This window comes from Pipistrellus hanaki (assembly GCF_964339955.1).
Source record: "Pipistrellus hanaki genome assembly, chromosome: 5".
Classification (NCBI taxonomy): Eukaryota; Metazoa; Chordata; class Mammalia; order Chiroptera; family Vespertilionidae; genus Pipistrellus; species Pipistrellus hanaki.
In genome coordinates, this window is record NC_140507.1 from 73,214,266 (window position 1) to 73,238,117 (window position 23,852).

Consider the following 23,852-nt stretch of genomic DNA (forward strand, 5'->3'; position numbering starts at 1 on the left):
TGTTGCTCATCCCCATGGTGGGTTTGGCAACGGGCAGTTTCAGAGCATTTTGTACAGCGTGGCACCATGCAGTTTTAATCACAGATCCTTCCATTCGCATGACTTGTTTCTCTCACTAACCTTCCCCAAACTAAATTCTTAACAGCCTGGCTGAGCCTAGCGGTGGGTCACGTGAGAACACGTGCCTGTGCCTCTCAGGCAGAGCAGGGCCCCCGGGAAACCCAGTGCGTTTAGGGCCCCTCACCCAGGGGCTCCCACCCTTCAGTGCCATCTGTCTCCACGGGCTGGTTCCTCGTGTGTTGTGTTGCTGCACACTGGCAGGGACAGACACAGTTGGTGTTTGTTCAGGGAATGCAAAGTGATTTTAGCATCCAGTTAGGCAGAGGAAGGTCAGCCTTCTGCTAAGGAAAAGCTCCCCATGTGCTCTCATCCAGAGCCAGTAAGACTAGGGGGAGGGGGCTTGATGTTTCTGACCAGCTATTGCTGCACTGTGAGCCCGGACAGCTGGTGTCACTGCAGCCGATGGAATTAGGAAATTGGCTTTTTGTTCAGGGGTGGAAGGCCCCAGGAAGGAATGGGGCCAGGAGTTCCCAACGTAAAAACTATGAAGTTGTTTCTTGTTCCTTAGTCATTTGTAATAAGCTTGTCTATTTGTCACTGTTTGGTAGTGCACTCTCTCCTTTTTTAAAGATTTTATTTTTTTGAACTGTGTTAGATTTATGGAAAAGCTGAGAATGATAGTACAGAGATTTCCCATGTGCCTAACACCCGGCTTCCTTGTTATCTTTTATTAGCCTGGTACATTTGTCTCACTTAATGAACTCACACTGATATAGTCCTGCTAACTACAATCCATACTATATTCAGATTTCTCTGTTTTCCCTACTGTCCTTCCTCTGTCCCAGGACCCAGTCCAGGATCCCAAGTGACATTTGGTTGTCACATCTCCATAGGCCCCTCTGGGCTGTGACAGTTGATCAGTCTTTTCTTGTTTTTGGTGACCTTGACTGTTTTGAAAAGGGATTTTGTGGGAAGTCCCTGAATTAGGGTTTGTCTGGTATTTTTCTCATGGTTATACCAGGATTCTGGGTTCTTGGAGGAAGGCCCCACAGTGAAGGGCTCTTCCATCCCATCATATTCAAAGTCATGTGTCACCATGAGTTGTCATAGTTGACATTGACCTGGCTGAGTGTGTCCATCACTCGCTTTCCCTTGCCGTGCCGCCCTCTTTGAAGTGTGTGTGTGTTTAAATCCCAAATCTTCCAATATCAGAATTGGGAAGAAAATAATAAGCAGAACAGCTCTGTGCCTGATACCCAGATTGGACAGATCTGAGCCTTCTGGCATACTTGTGTCAGATATTTTTCATTTCTTTCTTTTCTCCTTTTCTCAAGTTGGGATAGTTTCAGTATTTCTGTTGCTTCATAATACATACATAATACAGTGCAGAGTTCTGGCTTGCATTGGTTAGTTCACACTTCTGTAGGTCAGAACCAAGGCACAGACCAGCTGGGTCCTCAGTTCAGGGCCTCAGAAGCTGAAGTCGAGGTGTCGGCGGGTCCTTTTCTGGGAGCTCTTGGAAGGTCCTCTTCTAGGCTCATTCAGGTTATTGACAGAGGGAGGTCCTTGAGACCCCTCTTAGGTGTCCCCCTACATCTCCCGGGAATCCTCGGGATTCCCTCACACTTGGCACCTCTGACTTGAGGACCAGCCCCACCCCTCTTAAGAGTTCACCTGCTTAGAGGAGGCCCGCCAGGTGAATCTCTCCAATTTTAAGATTTACCGATTTTTGGAACCTTAATTTTAACAGCCATACACCCTCATGGAAGCACTGGGAGAAATGTTTCAATAACTGAGAATAGATGGTGAGCTCCAGGTGCCAGAAGTATTGGGGACATCTGAGAACTGTGCTTGCCATAATGTGTTCCCTTTATTATTATTATTATTATTATTATTTAATCCTCACTCAAGAATATTTTTTTCCATTGATTTCTAGAGAGAGTGGGAGGGAGGGAGAAGGGAGAGAGAGAGAGACAAAGAGAGACACACAAGAAAAACATTGATGTGAGAAACACAGTAACTAGTTGCTTCCCACATGCACCCAACTGTACATGCCCTTGACCAGGAATCAAACCCATGACTCTTTGGACCTCAGGCTGACACTCTAACCATTGAGCAACCAGCCAGGACTATAACTTAAAAAAAAATATTTTTATTGATTTCAGAGAGGAAGGGAGGGAGAGATATAAACATCTATGATGAAAGAGAATCTTTGATTGGCTGCCTCCCCCATACCCCCTACTGAGGATTGGATTGAGCCCACAACCTGGATATGTGCCCTTGACCAGAATCAAACCCAAGACCCTTCATTCCGCAGGCCAATGCTCTGTCCACTGAGCCAAACCAGCTAGGGCTATAACCTTTTTTATTTTTATTTTTTTAAATCATGAAACATACTACGGAAAGTATACAAAATATGTATGTACCAATATATATGTTTATGTCCAGTTAACCAAATGGCTCTACCGCCAACCCCTGGGTAACCTTCATGATGTCAGGAAAAGCACTTTCTCCCTACCAGGCACTGTGCCCCTCCCTAAGAGGCTTCCTCTTCATCCAGAACTGATGACCACCTCCTGCCTTTGATGGCGCTTCTCTTGTCATGTTTCTGCTTGTGTCAGTGTCTCTGGGCAATTGAGTGTTGGCCAGATTTGAACTCCATAAATGAACTCATTTGTATCTTGCATTTATTCCTGTTACATGTGGCGATAATTTATTCATTTTCATGGCTGTAGAATTTTCCATTATGTGACTGTTCCTCCATCTTTTTATTTGTTCACTGTTGATGGACATTTGGGTTGTTTCCAGTTTGTGGCTGTTGCAAACAGTGAGTCATCTGTTACCTGCCACTGTGTAAGAAGTCCATTAGTAGACATGACAATGAGATGAGAAATAACATACTAGTGCTTCTTGTGATGCTTCCTATGTGCTAGGCAGTGCTTGGAGTGACTTCTTGTACTTGTCTGCAGCCCCGTGCCAGCCTCCATCACAGATGAGACGTAGACGCTGGCTTGGAAGTGATGGGACTGTGACTTGAACTAGGCCATTGGCCCAGCCCGCATTCCTAACCACAGCTCTGCTCTGCCCCTCAAAGTATCATTCTTTGAATCAGGAGGGGTGGCAGTTTCTGTCCAGGTAGTTGCTCAGCTTTGGAGACAGGGTACGTCCCAGCTGGCAAAGTTGGTCCAAACATGAAGGTCAGGTTCAGGAGAGAAGTACCCTTTTCTTACAGGGCCTCTAAAACAATCACTGAATCAAACTCCACTAGCTGAAATAGAAACTGGTAGGTTCTTGTGGGAGATGGGAGGGGATGATGCAGGAATGTGGGGTCCCATGTTGACAGAGGCCCTGCCACTGTCCACAAATAGCTTCCAGGTTACCCAGGCATAAGTGTCCAGATGGGGGAAGAGGGAGGGAATGTTCAGGGACCTTTGATAGACAGGCCTGGGAGGCAGCATCCATGGCTTCTGCCCACATCTCATTGGCTGTTGTCCAGTTACACGGCCACACTTTAGTATGGGAGGCTGGGAAACAGTCTGACCATGTGTCCAGGAGAAGGGAAAGAGGTGGGTGCTGAACGAAGGTGGTTGTCAGGTTGTAGAGGGAGACGAGTCTGCTCAAGCCCTGGACTCTCATGAGGATAGATGCCATCTGTCAGGAAAGGAGCTTACAGAGTGGCTGTACCTCCCCTTCCCACCCCCACAGCAGGGCCAAGCCTGGCATTCTGGGAAGCCTGGGAGCCCTGAGATGGAGACAGGGAAGCTGCAAGGGTGAGGAAGTCTGTGGAAGGAGAGGGACCAGGGCAGCCCAAGGAGGGGCCCAGCTGGAGGGCGGGCGGCTCTATCAGGAGCTGGAGTCTAAAAGTTTCCTGGGCTAGAAAGCTACTGCACTGAGGCATTCCAGGAGGGTGAGTTAGCATGGGAGGGAGGATCCAGGGCCTGAGTGGGGCTGGGCAGGGTGGGTTAGCCTTGCTGCCTGGTCGCCATCCCTCTATGCAGTTAGGATCATCTGCCCGTCTGCCACTCGTGGCCACAGGCATCACTGGCTGTCGCGTAGACCCGCTGGCTTGCTTTGGCAGGAGCAGATGGCCCTTCATTTTAGAGTCTTTTGTTCAAAGTAGGTGCTTTAGAGTTGGCCCAGCGATGCTCTGCATTATTGTGAGGCTGCAGGATTTTTGCTTTAGCGCAGTTGGAGCCAAGAAAGCCTTCCTGGTTCCCAGTTCCTGGTTCTGGGCTGGAGCACACCAAACAGAAGCCCGAAGCCTTTCCCTGCCCACCATTCTAGAAACTGCTCTTTCTTTGAAATGTCAATCTGGAGATCCTCCCACAGGCAGTGCTTACATTAGGAGTTGATTCAAAGGGGGTGGAGGGGTGGAGGGATCTGTGGCTACTGCAGGGGTGGTGGCAAGGTGCTTTCTGTTGCAGAGAGGGGCATCCTGGCCCAGAGTTGCTTACCCCCACACCTGTCATTCTAGCTGAGCCATGAGCGATTTGGGTTCTGTTTTCAGGGTCTGGTTTCCATGGAGAGGTTGCTGCCAACAGATTTCAGTTCCCCAGAAGGGAGATTCTGAGAGTCTGAACAGGGGAAGTCTGCTTAGCTTTGCTCATAAATCTGGTGGTGAACGTGCTCCTCTCAAGTTAGCCCACCAGCAGCAGATGGGAGCCCTTGTGGCCTTGGGATGCTGTGGGGCAGGTGCAGGATGGGACCAGAGGTGGCCGTGTCGCCAGGACGAGACCCGCTAATGGCCCTTGTTCAGCAGCTTCCTGTGAGGCTTGTTCTGTCTGCTCTCTCGCTCCTGATTGTGAGCTGAACAGAGCTGAGCCAACGTAACTTGTGTGTGAGCTTAACCCACTCCAAAGTGCCAGGTTCCAGAATGACTCGGGAGCGACTCTTAAGTGCCCTGTGGCTTTCACCTCCTGGGCAGGAGGCTGAGACCCAGATGGTCTTACACATGGAAGCTGGAAGCCCTGATGGTCACAGGGCCTGTTTGTAAAGTACGTGTAATCCTCATGTCCAGCATTCTAGAAAGCTAGTCCCCTAGTTAAGAGGGTAGGTCAGGGTACCCAGGATCAACTCTGGTCCTTCCAGTTGCCAGGGGCCTCAGCTGCCAATGTGTGTGTCCACACGAGGTTCAGTAGGCCGTGCGAGTCTGGGAAGTCATTTAATAGATCTGAAGTGTCCCACATTTAATAGTCTGAAGGTGTCCTGACTGCTCTCAACCTGCAGAGACCTGGATTTCAGCCACCCTCTTAGGCCTGCACCAGCTCATTCCCACATCCCAGGCTTGTGCTGAAGACTCGGCGGTGGCTGATGGCAGCCTGTCGAATCCCTCTCCACTGTGGTCAAATGGGAGCCAAGATCTTTCTCTTGAGTCAGCAGCCCCTATCCCTTCAGACACTCCTGTCCTCTCAATACATCATCCTTGCTCTTTTCTGTTCAGACCATTTTATATGTTTCAACAGGAATAAGTCAAGCATATCCCCTCCTAAGGCACACACGCTCCTGGAGGAGGAACTTGGAGGTGGGAGCAGCCAGCATCACTAGCTACCACAGGGCTCTGGGCACACTGGGAGGCTGCCCCCTGGTTGTTTTACAGGCAGAAATTCAGACCGGTTCTGAGAGGAGATTGAGGTCTTTGTAAATGGCACCAAGTTCTCACCAGCCCCGTTTCCCATGGATCGGTCTCCCCCACACTGGCAGCATAGGCCCTTTCTGCCCACTCTTACTGGATGCTCAGTCGCCTGCGCCTGCCTTTCAAAGCCTTACCTGAGAAAGACCCCCCACAGCTTTAAAAACAGCATAATAAACAAGCCGACTTGGCATCCTTAGTCCTGTCACGTACCAAAAATGATTTATGTGCCTATAATAAACGGGCTGGAATCAGATGTCTCCAATTCAGCGATTAATTGCAGGCTCAACACCACTTACTTTGTAAAGTCTGCTCCTTTAATTAAAGTGGGCTGGCAGTGTGTGTAGCCAACTCCCGCTCCCCTGAAGCTGGGCCCTGTAGCTGCGGGACCTCTAGGATGTTGACCCATCCCAGATCCCCCAGGGGAGGTGCTGCAAACAGCTGGGACCAAGTAGAGGTGGGGCAGGCTGGGCACAGCCCTGGTGCCAAGGTGCTGACACCCCCCCCCCCCCCACCCCACACACACACATACTCCTGGCCCCTATCCCGGCTCAGTGCACCTTTGTCTCCTGCCAGCAGGCCAGTTCAGTTTTGCATTCCTACTGGCAGTGGGTCGTCTCCGTCTGAGACTTTCCATTTTCTCTGAGCAGATGCTCCCAGGACTCTGTTTATCTCATGTGTAGGTTTCAATAAAAATGTCATTATTTCAAATCATTGACACTGCTGATGTGAGATACCAAATTTCATTCTCTGTTGTCCTGGAAAACGATCCATTAAAGATAAAACAGCCGTGGCTCAATAAGGTCCTTTCCTGGCAACAAGCCACCCTGATCCTGGGCTGATCCTATCTTCCCAGCAAGTGTTCATATCTGTCCTGGGGTGGGGACAAATGAGGGAGGCTGCCTCCCCGTTTAACAGGGCTCCTCAGGAATTAAGATGGGATTTCCAGATAAACTGGGCTGCTGTCTCTCTGCTGTCAGACCATTTCACTCATTCTCTTAGTGAGGGAGCCAAGCAGCCCAGGCCGCGCTCCTTTGTGTAGGGGTGACCAAGTAGGGGTGTACAGGAGGCCCCCCCCCCCCCCCGATTGTAGTTTCCATGTGCGCACCAACTGTTCAGGGGCCTGGAAACGAACTTCTGTTCCGCTCCTGAGTGTTTAGGAAAGGGCCTTAGCCTCCCCTTTCTTGCCTCGGGCCAGGTCCTCTGCAGTCTCCCTTCCAGGCTCACTGGACTGGTGACAGTGCTTCTTCCCTCCCAGTGGGGTGGGTAGGCCCAGGGTGTCTTGGTGGTTCCAGGGCCGGCTATCCATCCAGGCCTTTGGACCTGCTCCCTCGTGTTTCAAGGGCAAGCCTCTCTGCCAGGTGCTTTTTCTGACATTTTTAAAATTTATTTTGCTAGACGATCCACTTGTCCTGCTTACCTCTGCTGTCCGGGATACTGTTAGCAGTGCTTCTTGCATAGTTCAACCATAATGATAAGGCCATCCTGCTCGTAGCCAGCGTAATGACCCCACCAAACTGCAGTCAGTGCTGTTGTCACAGTCATTGGCACCCCTACCTTGTTTACTGAAGGACTGATCACAGGCGAGAGCCCTTTCCTGCCCTGCACAGAGGCACCAAGCCTCCCAGAGATGCTCGTCGGCTCTCCTGGTCAGATTCTGATTCTGTCAGCGGCAAGCACTCACTGGGGTTTATGTCTGACCTTGTTTGTGGTGGGAATTTCTGCTTTCGACCCCAGGCAAGGGGCAGGAGGGACCTCCGTAGGTTCCATAGTCTGCTGTGGATGTTTCTGGTGCAGAGGAAGAAGCCTGTCCATGTGTTGATTTTTTAAAATTCTGTGCCCTTGCCGGACTGTTTTGTCCTGTGGTTCATCAGCTTGTTCTCTTAGTTTTCCAAGTAGAAGATTGTGTTACTTAAAAGAAAAAAGCTTGTCTCTTTCCTTCTAATTATTACTCCCCTTCATCTTTCTCTTGTCTTATTACCTTGGCTAGTGTCTTTAGTATGTGCTGTTGAGTGGCTGTGCTAACGGGCAGCTTGCCTTGCTCCCAGTTTTCCAGAATGCGTTCTGCCTCACTATGAAGTGTGACCGTAGGAAGGTTCCTCCTAATCCTAGTTGGCTAAGAAATTTCATACTGAATGGTTTGGAATTTTGTATAGATTTTTATTTGCAACTCGGGGGATAAACACTTGGTCTTGTAATACATTTTTGTGTCTGATTTGCTGACACTTTATTTAGGACTTTTGTGGCCCGAGACTGGCCTGTTGTTTTCCTATGTATCTTTATCCTGTGTTTGTGACAGGGTTTCTCACTTATTCATTAAAAAATATGCCATATTCATAAAATAAGTTTACTAACATCTGATGCTCCTGTCTGCTTGGTAGTGTAAATGGGCACTGGCCCTTAGTGTGAAGGTTTACTAGGACGCTCAGTAAAACCACCAGCCTCTATAACTGTCTTTTCAGGGTTTCTGGTTTGTCTGATAGGAATTGAATTAACCTGGTGGATGTCTTGGTCTAAGCTCAGAAGATGCTGAAGAGCCAACTGCATCTGTGACACCGAGCCCAGTACCTGGGTTGGGTACCATGGCTCACCACTCCTGCATCCTCAGGGGTGGGACAGGGTGTCTCAGTGGCCGTCACATCAGGGATGACTGCTTGTGATTGTGTCTCTGGGCACATCCACTCCACAGTGCCGACAAGTGGAGTAGTGAGGCCGTCCTGGCCCAGCTCAGCTCTAACCATCTCGGAGATGGTACTTCTGTTGCTGGGGACTCTCGGGAAGCCTGTTCTGTGATTCAGTCATTATTCTGGGCCTGTCCAGGCCTTGGGGCAATATGCTGGAACCGTCCCATCTGCTCATGGTGAGAGAGGTCACAGGCTGTGGTCACATAGGGGCTTTGTGTTTGGGGACTGCAGCAATAATGGCTTTAATGTCTGCTCAGCATGCAGGGCCCTGGCAGGGCCGAGGGCATTTGGAGCTGTCTCAGCCTCCTGGGCCTGTGCGGGTGGGTGGCTTGCTTGTGCCAGGTGGCCTCCAGTGGACTCTGTCTTCTTGTTTCTGTTTCCGTAATTACAGCATGTTAAACGACGTCGGGCCTGTCTGCCCAGGCCTTGTGCAGACGCTGTGAAATTAACTTTCTTCCCTTTCCACACACGTCAGGCTCAACTGACATTTCCAAAGGCTTCCCGGCTGGACCCCTGCTCTTGGCATGAGTTTCTCAGCAGAGAGGGAGGGCGGGGAGATGAGCCTTCTTATCACCGGGGCCTAATTGCAGGAAGCCATGTGCCAGTGGAAGCTGTCAGGCTCGGCGATGAAGAAGTTCCAGGTACTGTTGTCACTGGCCGAGTGGAAAGAGTCCTGTGCGGGGGCGGGGAAAGAAAGTCAGTGTTATGGTTTTGCAACTCCTGATTTTGAGCAGGGCGGTCCCAGGCAGGAGCCGCACAGAGACTGGGGGACCTCGCCAGGAAGGGTAGTTGAGGATTTAGAGCTTTGATTTGAGAGTCTGCCCCCCAATGAAGTCTCATTATTCTTGCAGGGCAGGACAGGGTGCTGGGAATTACCTCATTACCATGTAAATGCCTCTCTCTTTGAAGGGGAGCCAGTCCACCTGTGATAGCCCTGCAGCTCAGAGTGGCTGGCAGGTCTGAGGAAATGAGGGGCCAGTGGCCAGACCCTCCACCGGCTGTGGGCTGGGTGAGAGTGCTCCCACTGGAGTTTCACATTTCTGGTCCTGAGGGTTTGCTCCGTGACCACGGATTTTCTTGCTGGTCTGAGAGGAGCAGTCTCTCTGGCATCGTCTGTCCATGGCCGAGAGGAGGGGCAGAGGCCAACCACCTTCGCTTTTTTGGGGTCTTGTATGGCTCTCCTAGGGCAATGACACATTAATCCTGGGGCTGCTTGGGGTCAGCTGGTGGCAGGTACTGTGTTGCATGCACCGGAGTATAGCCCTCTCTCATCACATCACCCATTCAGGGAGATGGCTGCAGGCGCCTTCTCCTGGTGGATATAGGGAATGGTAGGAGTCCATGCTGAGAGCCAGTTAGTCCTGTGAGGCCCCCGTTGCACGTCGACCTCATAACTAATGGCCCCCCGAGCAGATCCTGCTCTCCAAGATGCTCTGTGTTCCTCTTCCTGACACACTCATTTAATTTTTAACTCACAAGGCATTTGCTTATTTATTTTCATTGTTCTTGATAATAATTCTAAGCCATTAGAGGGGAAAATTATATTCAAAAATGCTGTTTCACACTATTTGTTTGATGATTTAGAGCGATAGAAAGTAGCACATTTGCAGGCTTTTATAGTCTGATAATTATTCACATCCATCAAGCCATTCCAGGGGAATAAACAAAACACCGAGAAAATGACGCTATTAATAGCATCCTCCTTGGCGGACAGACTTCCCGGCGTGTTGGTGAAATGGAGGATGCCTGTCCCCTGGCTGAGGTGAGCAGCCCTGCCCACAGAGGACACATTTCCTTGTACTCACCTGGCTCCGTCAAGAGCCACCTGGCCAGCCTGCTGAGGCCTCCCAGCACCCAATGTCACAATCCCTGGGATTTCTTTAGTGGCCCTCTGGAGTCTGCCATGACCTGCCTAGCAGAAGCCCTAAGGTCCAGGGCCTCGAGGTGTCCCAAGCCACTGGTCTGGAGGAGGGCCTGGCCTCAGCAGGGCCTGGTGAGAGGTCTTATCCTCTGGCCTCAGTGGTAAGCCAGGAACATTGGGCCAAATGAAACTTCTCTCCAGTGTCCAGTCTTTCTGATATGTTCCTGAACCATCCTAGTAAACAGGTCAGATTCTCAAACATGTTGGTGAGCCTATTGGTTGGTCCATTATTTGAACTGTGAAACTATTGAACTGTTGTTTCTTAACTATCATATAGCTTTTGGGGGGAGCCTTGGGTCCCCATGGTGACCCAGTTTCTGGGCTCCTGTATCTCCTGTTGTATCCCATGAGCTTTATTCCTAGTCTAAAAACATGTTATTTCCTCACTGAAGTCCCTGCTATTTGCAGACAACTGCCTTTCTGACAACAGCTTCTGGCCAATGTCGCCCGATTTGTCTCTCTTGGCCTCTTCTGTGCTTCCACGACATTAAAGCAGGGTTATGGAGCCTGCCAAGTCCTGCTGCAGCCCCTGCAGGGTTACCTGACTGGTTGCCAGGATACCATTCCGACCATGCAGCCAAAGATATGAACCAAATTTTCTGTGACATTCTGGTTTAGAGTCGTCCAGATGTACTTTGTGTTAAAAAAAAACACACAACAAAACAAAAAACCTTCAAAAGCAGAAAGTAGGGAGGGGTTTTAAAATATGGAGATAAAGACACAGGTGGATGGAGGATAGCTCTGGAGAAAGTTCCCGAAGGGCAATTCTGGCTTGGTAACCTCAGGTCTGGGACTTGCCTTGTGTCCAAAGTGGTAGCAAACATGTCCTCTAGAAGGTGCCTGTTCTGACTGCCCTCAGCCACTGTCTTAGAGCCAGGCTCCCACAGGCAGGGCTGGGGACTGTGGCCGGAGGGCCCTGGGTGACTCTGCACAGGTAGCCTGTACCTCCTCCTATTTCTTCCTCTACCTCCAAAGCCCCTGCTCTCGTCTCCTTTGCACTCTGCCCTGTTCCTTTCTCCTCACATCTCCAGATTGTACCAGCATGACTGTGCTGGGTGCAGTCTCTCCATGCCCTCCCACCGGCCTAGGAAGTTGACTTCCCAGGAGGGCCCACTAGATGCTACTTGTCGGGAAGGGGAAGCAGGTTGACTGAAGCACGTGGCCAGCCCTTGAGGACGCTTGAGGGCCCATGTGTATCAGGGCATGAGGGGTACCAGCCTCACTGGAGAGGCTGGAGAAGAACGCTTATGCTGGTGGAGAGTAGGCTTGGGGAGCCAGGAGAGGTTCTGAGCAGCATTGGGGCTGAGCTGGAAGAGGGAGAGAGACTGGAGACTACATCTTAGCCCAGTTAGCCGAGACAAACAGGTAGTCAGAACAGAGCTCCCATGGTTCTGCCCAAGGAACCCTCTGCCACACAGGTGACCAGGGCTGTCACATATAAAGAGAGGCTGCCTGGGGTTGCAGGCTGGCAAAACTGATTATTTTGGCCCTGAGATGTGACCTTCTGATGGGGATAGATCTCTTGGGAAGTAAGACAGACTGCCCCCATGTTGGTGACCAATATACTGACTCTTTTATGGCTCCGAGAACTCACTAATTGTCCTGACAGATGCTCTCTGCCTTGAGGGTTAGCGAACACACTCACTCAGCTCCAATAACTGCTTCTCCTTCTTTCCCTTTTTTTCCTTCCTGAGCCAAACCTGAGAGCCTGATCTGGTGGCACGACACTGGGTGGGACTGTGACAAGGATAGTGTGCACAGGGCTTCTTGGGGCCCGAGGTGGGACCCGCACAAGGCTCTGCTCTGGGATCCCCACAGGGTCCTGGGTGCTTCTCTCCAGTGGCAAATGTCAGTCCTTGTTGGAAGGCAGCTCTGTGACTGGTTCACTGGACCCCTATGTCATTGGGCTCACCGGGGCACCCAGAAGGTCAAACCTGGTGGGAGAGGGCCCAGGGGGAACTGTGGCCACAGTTCCGGAGTTTCTTCCAGCCATTGGAAGGCCGCAGGACTCGGTCGTGGTCCAGTGGCTATGGAGTCCTTACTTTCCCCCTCCCGCTCTTCCTTCGACCGGCTCATCTTCAGTGTTCCGTGTTATGAAGGACCTGTGCCCCAGTTGTACCTGCCTTCCTCTGGAAACTGAGGTTTTCATCTTGCCATGTCCCTGGGGCTTGGCATGTCATTGGCAATGGGGCTTCTTGGCACCACCGAAGCTGTCACTGAATTGGTCCCAACGGTGGGGGGCACTCCTGGCTCTGGGACATTGGAGCCTGCAGGCCCCATGGCTCCGGCTTCCCTTCCGGAGTCTTTCTAATCTCCCCGGGGGCTGCTCTCCGGAGCGCTTAGCCTAGTGTCCTGCCGTCTGTACTTTCTGATAACAGAGGAGCCACGTTCCAATGTATTAAACTTTTAACATCCACCAGACTCAATTAATCTTATCTTTACAACTCCCAATTACAGGCGGTAATTAAGTGAAAGCAGCATTGTAGACTGGGGATACTGCATTAATCATCACAGCCTTGGTGCCACGAGTTAGTCCTTCCAGTCTGCTGGCGTCTTCCCAGAAGGGACAGAATGTTTCATTTCCCCATTTGGCGGGGGGACAGTAATCCCACAAAGATGCTTCAGATTGGGGTTAACTTTGTGTAAGCGATAAAAGGCCATTTTAAAAAGAGTAACCTCATCTTTGTACAGATGATGGAAAATTATCTGACAACAACAGAATTGAAGGTGCTGGGGCCATCTCCTCAAGGGCCCCAGAGTGCCCAGAAATTAATTATTTTTATCCTTTAGATTAGAGACAACACAATACTCACTTATCTTCTACCCCTCCCCTTTTATTTTATTAAAAAAGAATAATAGACCTCTCAGTTGGAATAGACTTAACCAGCTACAGCATCTGAGCAATCTTCCATGTTCCCTGTGGGTACCCATCCTTTGCCTGCACCATGAGGGAGGGAGGAGGGAGTGGTCAATGATGCATCTTCACATCTGACTCATTCTAGAATGTGAGATAGTGGCCTTTTTTATTCTGGAACAGGGTCTGTCCTCAGCACTATTTAGGGCCCTATCATTCTCTTTGGGGGGCAGTCCTGGGCACTGGGGGGGAAGGGTTGAGCAGCATCCCTGGCCCCCACCCACTGTATGCCAGGAGCACCTCTAGTCATGACAACCATGGGGACATGGCCCAGTGTGCTTGACAGTGGGGAGGGGGGGGGTGTGTGAGACCAATTTTCCTGGAGTCCCTCCTAGATGGGACTTGAGTGTGCTCAGCATTTTGTGTCATTAGAACTTGCAGTTCTGCCTGCATTTGTCCAGAAATTGAAGTTTTCATCTTATCAAGTCCCCTGACGTGGGCTGGGGCTGGCATGTCAGTTGGGTTGGGGCTTCTCAGCACCACTGTATCATCCGCTACACCCCCACCTCCCAACCCCAGTCCAGGCCTCTTGTCCTGTCAACTTCCTCACAATAACATCAGCGGGGTGTTATTCTCCCTTCATTTGTTTGTATGCTTCCACCGCACATTTTTAAAAATTTATTTATGTTGGAGCCTCATACTCTTTCAAATGTAAAATGAGAAAAAATAAAGCTTATGAAGTGGGTGACAGGTGAAATTCTTCTCCTCCCTGAAGCCTCTTTCCACCTTGGCTGCTGGGCCTGGGAAGGCAGGCTGGCGACACAGGCAGCCAGCGTCCCCACCCCTCCAGCTCCAGCCCAGTGCTTTTATTGTGTTTTTTGTTTTGTAAGCCTTATCGAGGTTTAGTGTCGCTTAACAGGGAATGTCTTCACTCCTGGCATTCAAGAGGGCTGTCACAACCCCCTGGGTCCCTGGTCTGTAGCCCTTCTGCCTCACCAACCCCTTCCGTGTGGAATTCCTCCTCTGACAGCGCCACTCCCCTCAGCGCTGACCACAGCTACGTCATACGACTGCTCTGTGCATGAGCTGTGTGTCTCTCCGAGGCCACGCAGGCTCCCTGGGGACTCTCAAGTGTGTGGTGGCCATATGAGCTCACTTCTGACATGCCTTCCTTCTTGTAGGTACGCCATCCCACCGGAGCATGGCAAGCGCCTGGAGCGGCTGGCAATTGGTAGGTGTCTGCGGCCAAGGGCTGGGGTCTGGGAGCTGGACAGGGTGAGGAGGGGCAGGTGGGGTAGGGAAGCAGTTTTGCTCTGTGTCTGGTTTTCAATTCCTGGGAGTTGTAAGATGTCACTGTCTTATTTTACCATTTTCTTACACCCCTGTGATTAGGTCCGTGGTCCATCTGCTTGGGGGTTTGTCACTTCATGGATTCTGCACAGAATGCCATTGCTTTAAACGCCCTTGTTTTCCTGTTTCTTAGCATGGAGTTCTTGGTTGTGACCACAGGCTCCGAGGACCAGGGAGGACAGCTGTGTTCTGTCTCCTCTTCCCCCAACGCCTGGCACTGCATCTTACCCTTTTCTAAGTCTTCAAGTCTTTGTTCAGTCTGAAAAATGAGAAGTTAGTTAGGAGCACCCTCACCTGAGCTTCGGAGTGCATGGTGACCACAAGGTCCCTACCCTTTTGTGTGGGGTTCTGTCTCACCTGGGCTCCCTCATTAACTGTCCCTTCTAGCAGCCACTGTCTCACCATCTGTATTTGGATCCTTGCTGGGGCCTCATGGGGCCAATGGATTTGTCGGAGGGAGGGGGGGGTCCCAGGCCATGTCTGGAGAGGGGGCACCCTTCATGGCACCCTGTTTTCTGTCAAGAGCCAACGGGGTCTGGCCTTTGCTTGTCATCTGGAGAGCCAGCCCCTTCCTCAAAGGCAGCACTCAGGTCGGGGTGGGCTGATTGTTTGGGAGCCACTCCAACAGCACAGGGCCCATCTGATCATCCTGACCCTCCGGGTTGCAATGACAGGCAGCCCAACCCTCCCAAAGCAGCCATAGAGCCTTCTGGAAGTCATCGCTCAACACTGGTGCAGGCGCTCTCACTGCGGCCACAGTCCTCTGGCCCCTCCTCAGACCTCACCAAAATGCCCGTCACGCTTTATCCCTTCCCATTGATGTTTTGACTTGGAGATGGGAATGGTGGATCTTTGTGAAAAATAGGGACCCCTGTCCTAGCTGCACTCACAGCTGTGTGCCTGCTCAGCAAATACTACATGCCAGTGACAGATCCTGAGAATGGAGGAAGGGGAAGTGGGTAGGTGCCTCCAGCCTCCCAGGTGGAGGGTGGTGGTTTGTTTAACATTTCTGTTGGAGACCTGAACCCTGTCCTCATGGGAAGAGCATGCTCTCCAGAACATGCTGTCATGATAGAAATGCCATAGTTGCACACAGCCCTAGTCAAGGCCTATTTCACATATTATGCTCTAAAATAAAAACCAGATTTAAGATGTTTTCCCATTGCATTTTAAAAAATACTAGTAGAGCCAAAACCGGCTTGGCTCATTGGATAGAGCATCGACCTGCTGACTGGGAAGTCCCAGGTTCAATTCCGGTCAAGGGCATGTACCTTTCTCTCTCATTGATGTTTCTAGCTCTCTGTCCCTCTCCCTCCCTCTCTGTAAAAAATCAATAAAATATTTAAAAAATACTAGTAGACATTTAAAATACATTTTTTTTTTTAAATCCTCACCTGTGGATACTAGTATGTTTTTTTAATTGATTTTGAGAGAGAGAGAGAGAGAGAGAAAGAGAAAGATCGATTTGAGAATGAAACATGGAGATTTGTTGCCATTCATACATGCCCCAACTGGTGATCAAACCCACAACCTACATATGTGCCCTGACTGGAATTGACTTCCCAACCTTTTGGTTCATGGTACAACTCTCCAAACAACTGAGCCACCAGCCAGGGCTAAAATACAAATTTTAATTTAAAAATATAAGTTATAAAATTATTTCCCCATTATTTTAGTTTACTCTTGTGTTATAAAAAGTTATCACAAGAGCAGTGACTTAAAACAATACAAATTCTCTCAATTTTCCTGTAAATCTTAAATTACTCTTTTAAAAGTTCTAATTAAAAACAAACAACCCCACAGATTCATTTCCTCGAAGTTCAAAATGAACCTAAAACCCAGGTGTGGGCAGGGCTGGTCCATCCTGAGTTTCCAGGGAGAATAATTTCCAGCTTTTTTAGCTTCTACAGGTGTCGCATCCCAGGCTCCTGGCCCCTTCCTCTCTCTTCACAGCCAGCAGCTCAGCCTCTCCATCTTCACTCTGACCCTCCTGAGCAGCGGTCACCAACCTTTCGGACCTCACAGACCATCAGTGGTCTGCGGACTACCGGTTGGCGACTGCTGCTCCTGAGAACCTCTTATGAGGACCCTGTGATGACATTGGCTCTCTGGGAAATCTAGAGTCAACCGCATCTCAGGGGCTTTAATTTAATCCTATCTGCAAAGTCCCTCTTGCCAGAGACGGGAACATATCACAGGTGTGGGGATTAGGACACGGGCATAGTGCGGAGCCACTGTTCAGCCTGCCACACCTACCGAGCCATAGGAGAAAACATCCCCGGGCAGTCAGCATGGACATGCCCTGGTGAACACATGGCTGACATCACCTGACCCTCGCCAATAACTTCTCTAAAGTTCAACCGTTAGCCACGCCGGGACTATTGTCGTTCAATGTGCCTTTTCTATTAGAAAAGTTTTAGATGATCTGAGTGCAAGCTAGAGAACCTAGGTACGCTCTGGGGCACCTGCCTAAACTGATGGTGCTTTCCCTGAAACTTCCTGCACCAGGCCTACAACCAGGGCCTTGCTGTCCATGTAGTTTCTGGCCCTTAAGGTTGGGGTGGAGGCGGGAGGTCTTGTATAGATGGTAGGAAGTTTATTGGCTGGGGCTGGAAGAGGAAGAGTGAGCAAGCTCTGAGGTCTACGGGAGGCCACCTATCCCTGCTTTTTGAAAAATAGGGACTCATTAAAACTCCTCGGCAGGGTGGCTGGAATTTGAGAAACTGGGCTTTCGGCACTGGAAGAGAGTCCGAAAGCTGTGGCGAGGCCTTCCTCCATGGCCCCTCACTCAGGCCTGCTCTCCCCTCCCCTGAGAAAGGACAGGGAGTTCCAGGGCACTGCCCCCTTCGGTGCCTCTTTCAAACTTTGTTGGGGGCAGCATCTCCGACTCCATTGTTGAGATGGGTGGAATGAGTTTGTGATTAATATGGAAAATGAATAGCTGCACTCCAAATGGGCTCACTGGGAGAGTTGTGGAGCCCACAGAGCATTAATGTGTTGGCGCATTATTGGTGCTAATCACTTAAAATGTGCGCCTTTATTAGAGCTTTAATGAGAGCCACTTAAACTGTGCATTAAAAAGAGGAACTGCAGAGAGGCCGGTGGGCCAGGCGGCAGGCAGCCATAACTCTAATTGAAATGCTTTTAGTGCAGAGGAAAGTTGCAGGATTCAATAATCCTTTGCACTTTCCAGAACCTTGCCATTGTGTACTTTCAGCCGGGCGCCATCTGCCAGCATGGAAAGTGTCAAAGCCCCTTCTCCCCAAGTCAGCGTGTGCATGTGCTTGCACACACATGTGCGCATCCACATGCGAATGTGTCCTCTCTGACCAATGACATATCAAAAGTGGGTATCAAGGCCTGTGTCAGCTTCCAGAAGAGTCGTTGGGCTGGCTGTGCCACAGGGTCAGTCCTGGAGGGCAGTGGATGCTCCACACCGAATCCTCACGGCAGCCCTTCTTTGCCACCTCTTGGTGAAGGTTCGCGATGAGGAGACCGGCTGCCTTCAGGTGGAATTGCAGACCTTCAAGTGGAATTCCAGAACTTGCTTTCCTTTAACCACAGGATGCAGCTGTCACTGATTTAAGATTCAGCCATCTGCCGAAGCCGGTTTGGCTCAGTGGTAGAGCGTCCGTCTGCGGACTGAAAGGTCCCGGGTTCAATTCCGGTCAAGGGCATGTACATTGGTTGCGGGCACATCCATAGTAGGGGATGTGCAAGAGGCAGCTGGTTGATGTTTCTCTCTCATCGACATTTCTAGTTCTCTATCTCTCTCCCTTCCTCTCTGTAAAAAATCAATAAAATATATTAAAAAAAAAAAAAAAAAAGATTCAGCCTGCAAGTGGTTTGGATGTGTCCCTGAGCTGTGTTAGTTAAACACGGTTTCTGAGCAGGTAGAGCTGATGGCCGAGTTCCACATGTTTATAAATATTACCTTAGGTTAGTTACACGGTGTATATATTTAGTCTTGGACAAAAACCATGCCCAAATGCAAACTTTGTAACAGGGTTAGGGACCTGTGTTGTGGACGCAGCCAAGATGGGGCTGCTCTGCCATTTCTCCACAGGACTGTAGGCCTTGGGCAGATTACTTGATGGCCTGAGCCTTTGTTTCCTTACTTGCCCAGTGGCTGTGTGCGCAAAGAGCCAAGAGCAGAGCCTGGGCCACTCTTTATTGCAGACTCAGTCGTGGTGTATGTGTGGAGAGCACCACTCACTTCTCACTTATCACAGCTTGTCTGGTCTAGAACTTCAGCTTTCTTTTGGGCTGTGTTCTCACGTGGCTAAATGACCACTTGGATGCAACACAGTTGGTCTTTGGAGGGATTTGGAGGGGAAGTGTTTGTGCAGCTATACCACGTCCCAGGCCCCATCTATGGCAGGTGTGCTGTGGGTGTGCGCCCTGTCACACAGACAGCCTGGCTTGCCCTCTGTTCCAGGTTCACTAAATGCAGCCAGGAAGTGTCACCATTGCGGTCACCAGCAGAGCTCATGGGTGTATAATGGTCCATGTGGTTGATACACTGGGCTCTGCAGGCACCCTGCTCTGTGCTCTGACAGGAGGAAAGAGCTGCCCAGAAAGAGCTGTCCTGGCCCAGCCCCCACTCTGGTCCTTAAGCTGATGCCCGTCTTTTTCACTCCAGGGTTCTTCCCCGGGAGCTCCCAGGGCTGTGACGCCTTCCTTCGGCACAAGATGACCCTCATCTCGCCCATCATCCTCAAGAAGTACGGGATCCCATTCAGCCGGGTACGTAGGGGCTGCTCCAGGAGGGGTAATCACAGACACCCAAGGAAACTGGCTTTTTAACCCTTAAGAAAGTTCTAGAACAAGGGCCACCCAGGGAAGGAGGACCCTGTGGGAGCCTGGCTTCTGAAGGTTTCCTCAGAGGAATGATTTGTCAAGTATGGTGGCAAGTTCTGTGATCAGACCTTTGTGCCTCACTCTCACCCGAGTGTCAGTCAGCCAGTGGGAAATTGCTTCTATTTCAGTCTAATTGCTGGCAGCTTTAGTGCTCGGATCTGGGCTTCGTTCTTTCTGTTGGAGCCACAACCAGGAAGCGACTTGCAGCCACTGCTTGTTCATCAGGTTTCAGGGTATTTTGCTTTGAGAAATAACAGGTTCACAGTTTTCTCTTCTCTCTGTTTTCAGTCAGAACACTCTTTGTTACCAGGAGCCTCAGGAACAGATCACAGCATTGCTCATGGAAGTGAGAAGTACTTGCTCCCCTGTGATTTGTTAAGAACATTCTCCAAAGTGGTGCTTCCTGGTCAGGGATGCAGGAGTTGGCTGGCAGGGCTCCCTTTTCCCTCTGAGGCCAGCAGGGCGAGGGCCCTTGTCTCTGGGCTCTGATGGGTGCCCGCCAGGGTGCAATGTGGATCCCTGTTCTGAGTTCCTGGCAGCCTTCAAAGGAGTGACTTCCACACTCCACTTATAAATCTCTGTAATGGTATTTACCTCTGGAAGAAAGCACAGATCAATAGCAAGCTTTTTAATAATTAAAAGTGTGTGTTTCTGGAATCTGTCATTGACGTCCTCATTTATTCGGTGCCAGCTTGCACAAGAAACCAAATTCCGGGTTTTCCTCATGACTGGCGTTTGGGACTGGCACTGCTTATTACTTTGCCACCCTGCCTGTCCATCATCCCCAGTGCCTTCTAACTTACTGTCGGGATCATGTTGATGGCAGTGACACAGAGGACAGACACTGTGGGCTTGAAATGAAGCCACTGGGGCATAGATTTCTGACAGGAACATAATTTCCTGTCCTCCTGAGTGTGTTTTCTGTTCTAGGCCCTGATTCATGGGGAGGGTGGGGGGGTTAGGCCCCAAAGTCTGCCTGAGCCTGGAGTGGAGGTGCCTCTCCCACACCTGGGGTGTTGAGCTTAGCATCTCCAGGACCCTGTTAAGCCCCCAGAAGGCTCTGTGCTTCCACCACATGGTGCCATGCCCTGGTGGAGAGAAGGGGAGTGTGCAAGTTGGCGGTGGAGGAAAAATGAGACAGCGCTTTCCAGGGTCAGCTTAAATAAAATAAGAAAATTAGCAATTGCATTTTTTAAAAAAAAATCAAAGCTCTAAATCCTGCTGCAGAAGCAGCCCAGAGAACCCTGCTGTGGATGGCGTAGCTAGGACCTTGGGGACCCATGAGTGTTCTCTCCCCCCGTCCCCTGCTTCATGCTTCATTCCCTGCTCTGGCTGTCACTTGGACAGGAATTTAAAAATATAACTTAATGCACACTGACTTTCCTTGATTGGTGCAATTTATTATTTGAAAAGAAAAATATCTTAGTGTTCTGAAGGGCTGGCTTTTCTCCAGGCTGTGTCAGTTTTGATTGATTTTTGACTCTGTGGTTGGCTTCTGGAAGTCTTACCCCCGCTTCCTGCTGCCCATTCTCCCCCCACCAGGGTTTGATGTCTCACTGGTACTTAAATGAATCCAGTGATTTCTGCTCATCTCTCTGGGGGAATAAGTAAAGATCAGCAGGCCTGAGAACGCCGACAAATCAACAATAAAAAGATGAACCATGAGATAAATAGAGAGGGGTGAAAGGCTTGAACAGATTTTGCAGAAGTTTGCACAAACCGACATGGTGTGACATCCTGTGGATTCCGGAGAAAGATGACCAAAGCTAAGGAGATCCCACTGCACATGTCCAAATGCTAAGAGGGGAGCACAAAGAACTCGAACCACCACTGAGTGCAAATGGGCAGCCACTGTAGAAAAACAGCAGTTTCTTGGAGATGTGGCCATGCACCCGACTTGAGGCCCTGAACCTCCCCTCCCTCCTTTTCCCCCCACGCTCTTCTGGTCTGTTTATTCAAAAGAAATGCAAACACATGCTGCAAGGAGACTGGCCCAGCAACTCTATTCACCAGAGTCCCAAAGTCTGTTCACAGGAGAATGGTAATAGTGACACATCTCCACGACAGAACTCCCTTTAGAAGACTCGTGTGCGCACACACTGAATGAGTCTCGAAGAGCAAAGAGGCCAGACGCAGGAGTACAGACTGTCTGGTTCCATTTTTACCCTAGAGAGAAACATAATCCATGGTGGCAGAAAGCACACTGGTGTGAATGTACTGAGGTCCTCAGTTCCCACGGTACCAGAAATGGTCTCTTTCTTTCTGGGGTGGTGGATACTTAGACTCTGCACAACCTGTGGTCTTTGCCTTCTAATGACTATATAAATCAAGGAATAGATAGGCCCGACTTCAGAGAGTTTTTCCCAGGCCACCAGCCTCAGCTTCACAACTATGGATTAGGCCAGCAGCCCGACTTCTAAAGAGTGGTCATAGTGGTCAGTGTGGTCATCCACTCCCTGGATAGGAGTTGAGGTTGCAGGTGCGCGCGCCCCCCCCCCCCCCCCCCCCATTTTCCTCTGGGCTTTCAGGTGGTGGTTTCAGAAGCATCAATCTGGGGGGATTGTAAGCTCCATCCTGTCAGTCATGCCAAGTCCTGGTTTTAGAATCTCTGTTTCAGCGTCTGGTTGTCCAGACTATTTGAATAGATTGAGAAATGTCAGCTCTCTCTTCAGAGCTCTGACCTTGACATTGTTTTCTTCCATATGCTGATGTGTTTTGTTGGTCTCTTTGACATCATCTAGAAGGACCCACCTCTTGGAATAAAAAGGACAGATTCTGTGCTTATGATGGTGAGGGGACTTACGTCATTTTAGGGAAAGGACCAGGTACTGCGTGTACACCTGTCCTGTGCTCAGAGGTTTTGCAGCTGCCATCAGTGCCGTCTGCCCCCGATGTATGGGAATGTCTCACAGTGGACAGGAAGTGTGACATGGCCACCTCCCTCCAAAACTGGAGACCCCCTCCTCAACAAAAGGGAGAAGTGCCTAGAAAGGTAGCATCTAGCAGTCCCTCTGTAACTGCAGTTCACCCCTCTGCAGAGTGCTAACCGTGTCTGTCACCTTGGAGCCTCAGCTGGGCTATGGTGAGCAGGGGCTGGTAGTGAGCCATTGACCTGGCCACTGTCATCTCTACTTTATCAGCCCCATGGAAATGGGCTGGAGCCTGTGAAATTAGATAGAGCCACCTTTCACTTGGTAAACTCCATTGACTCCCAAAGTCAGGCTCTCTGGCACTTTTGGGGAACTCCTGGAGCCCATGTCCTCCTCTGTGGCCTTTGTCACCAGCCTGTCCCTGCTCCAGTCCAGGCGTTGCTTCTGGCAGGTGAGCCATGCATGAAATCCTTTTCCCTCTAATTCTGGTCCTTACCCTTACCTGTTGGACACTTTTTCCTCAGATCACGCAGGAGGCCGGGGAGTTCATGATCACATTTCCTTATGGCTACCATGCTGGCTTCAACCACGGATTCAATTGTGCTGAGTCGACCAATTTTGCCACCCTGCGGTGGATTGATTATGGCAAGGTGGCCACTCAGGTAAGTGCCCTCAGATGCCATGGAAGACTAAAAAGGGGCCCAGTCCCTTCCAGCCACCTCTTTGGGGCCTAGGTCTATGCACCGGTTGGCTGGGAGCCTAACCGTTCCATCAGGGTCTGTTTCTGAGATCACAGTGAACTTGTTCCCAGAACATTTGCCACCTGGAGAAATGGGGACAAGGCATGAGTGGGATGGGTGGACATGTGGCAAATAGGGTCTGGGCAAGCCTAGAGTTGGGGGCCTCTGTCTCCTGGCAGACCCCATGCCCTCTGGGCCTTAGGGCTGCCTATTGCATTGCTGCCCCTGAGGATACTGAAAGGTGAGACTCCTTTGATTCCCCCCAGTAATTTGCCATTCTGTGTCTCTAAGCGTGGATTATTAGCTAAAAACTGTGACATCTGAACTGAGTGCTTGTTCTTAGATTCCCTCAGCTCTGAGTGCTTCTGTCTTTGTGGCTTTGATTGATAGCATGGAAGGTGCTATGGCAAGTCCATGGGGTTGCTGGGTGTGAGGCTGGGTCATGTCTGCCTCATCTCCTTCCTCTTGCTTCTCTCCCATGGAGGTTTAAAGTGGCTTTGGAGATCCAGGTGACAGGATGCACACAGGGCTAATGAACTGCAGGCCTACCCAGTCGATTGGGGGATGGTGGAATCTTGGAGGGAGAAGCAGGGAAGAGGACTTTCAGGCTGGCAGCAGGCCCAGCCCTTTCCCAACTGGCCTTTCTGCCAGGACTGTTACTGCAGCCCTCAATGCCTGTCCCGTCTGCCACAGAGGAAGACGGCATGCAGGCTTCTCCCATCAGGTTGGACTCAGGTTTATCTTCCCCAGCTCATGGGCGTCAGCCCCGCTGGCCCTCTCTCCATGGCAAAGGCAGGTCCAGCCACTTGTGGGTATCTCGCTCTGGCACTGGGGTGCATGGAGCAGAAGCTCCTCCAGCTAGCCTTATACGGGATGAAAACGGG

At 50.5% G+C, this 23,852-nt stretch overlaps 1 protein-coding gene across 2 annotated transcripts in view; it reads left to right on the plus strand.

Moving 5' to 3' along the window:
• The window catches only part of KDM4B (lysine demethylase 4B), a 139,596-nt gene that overhangs the window by 64,947 nt on the left and 50,797 nt on the right, over positions 1 to 23,852 (plus strand). For both annotated transcript variants that reach the window (XM_084883665.1, XM_084883666.1), the window contains exons 7-9: positions 14,330 to 14,379; positions 19,141 to 19,244; positions 22,753 to 22,890. In XM_084883665.1, coding sequence (XP_084739791.1) covers positions 14,330 to 14,379; positions 19,141 to 19,244; positions 22,753 to 22,890 — 292 coding nt within the window. The remainder of the gene's footprint in view (positions 1 to 14,329; positions 14,380 to 19,140; positions 19,245 to 22,752; positions 22,891 to 23,852) is intronic.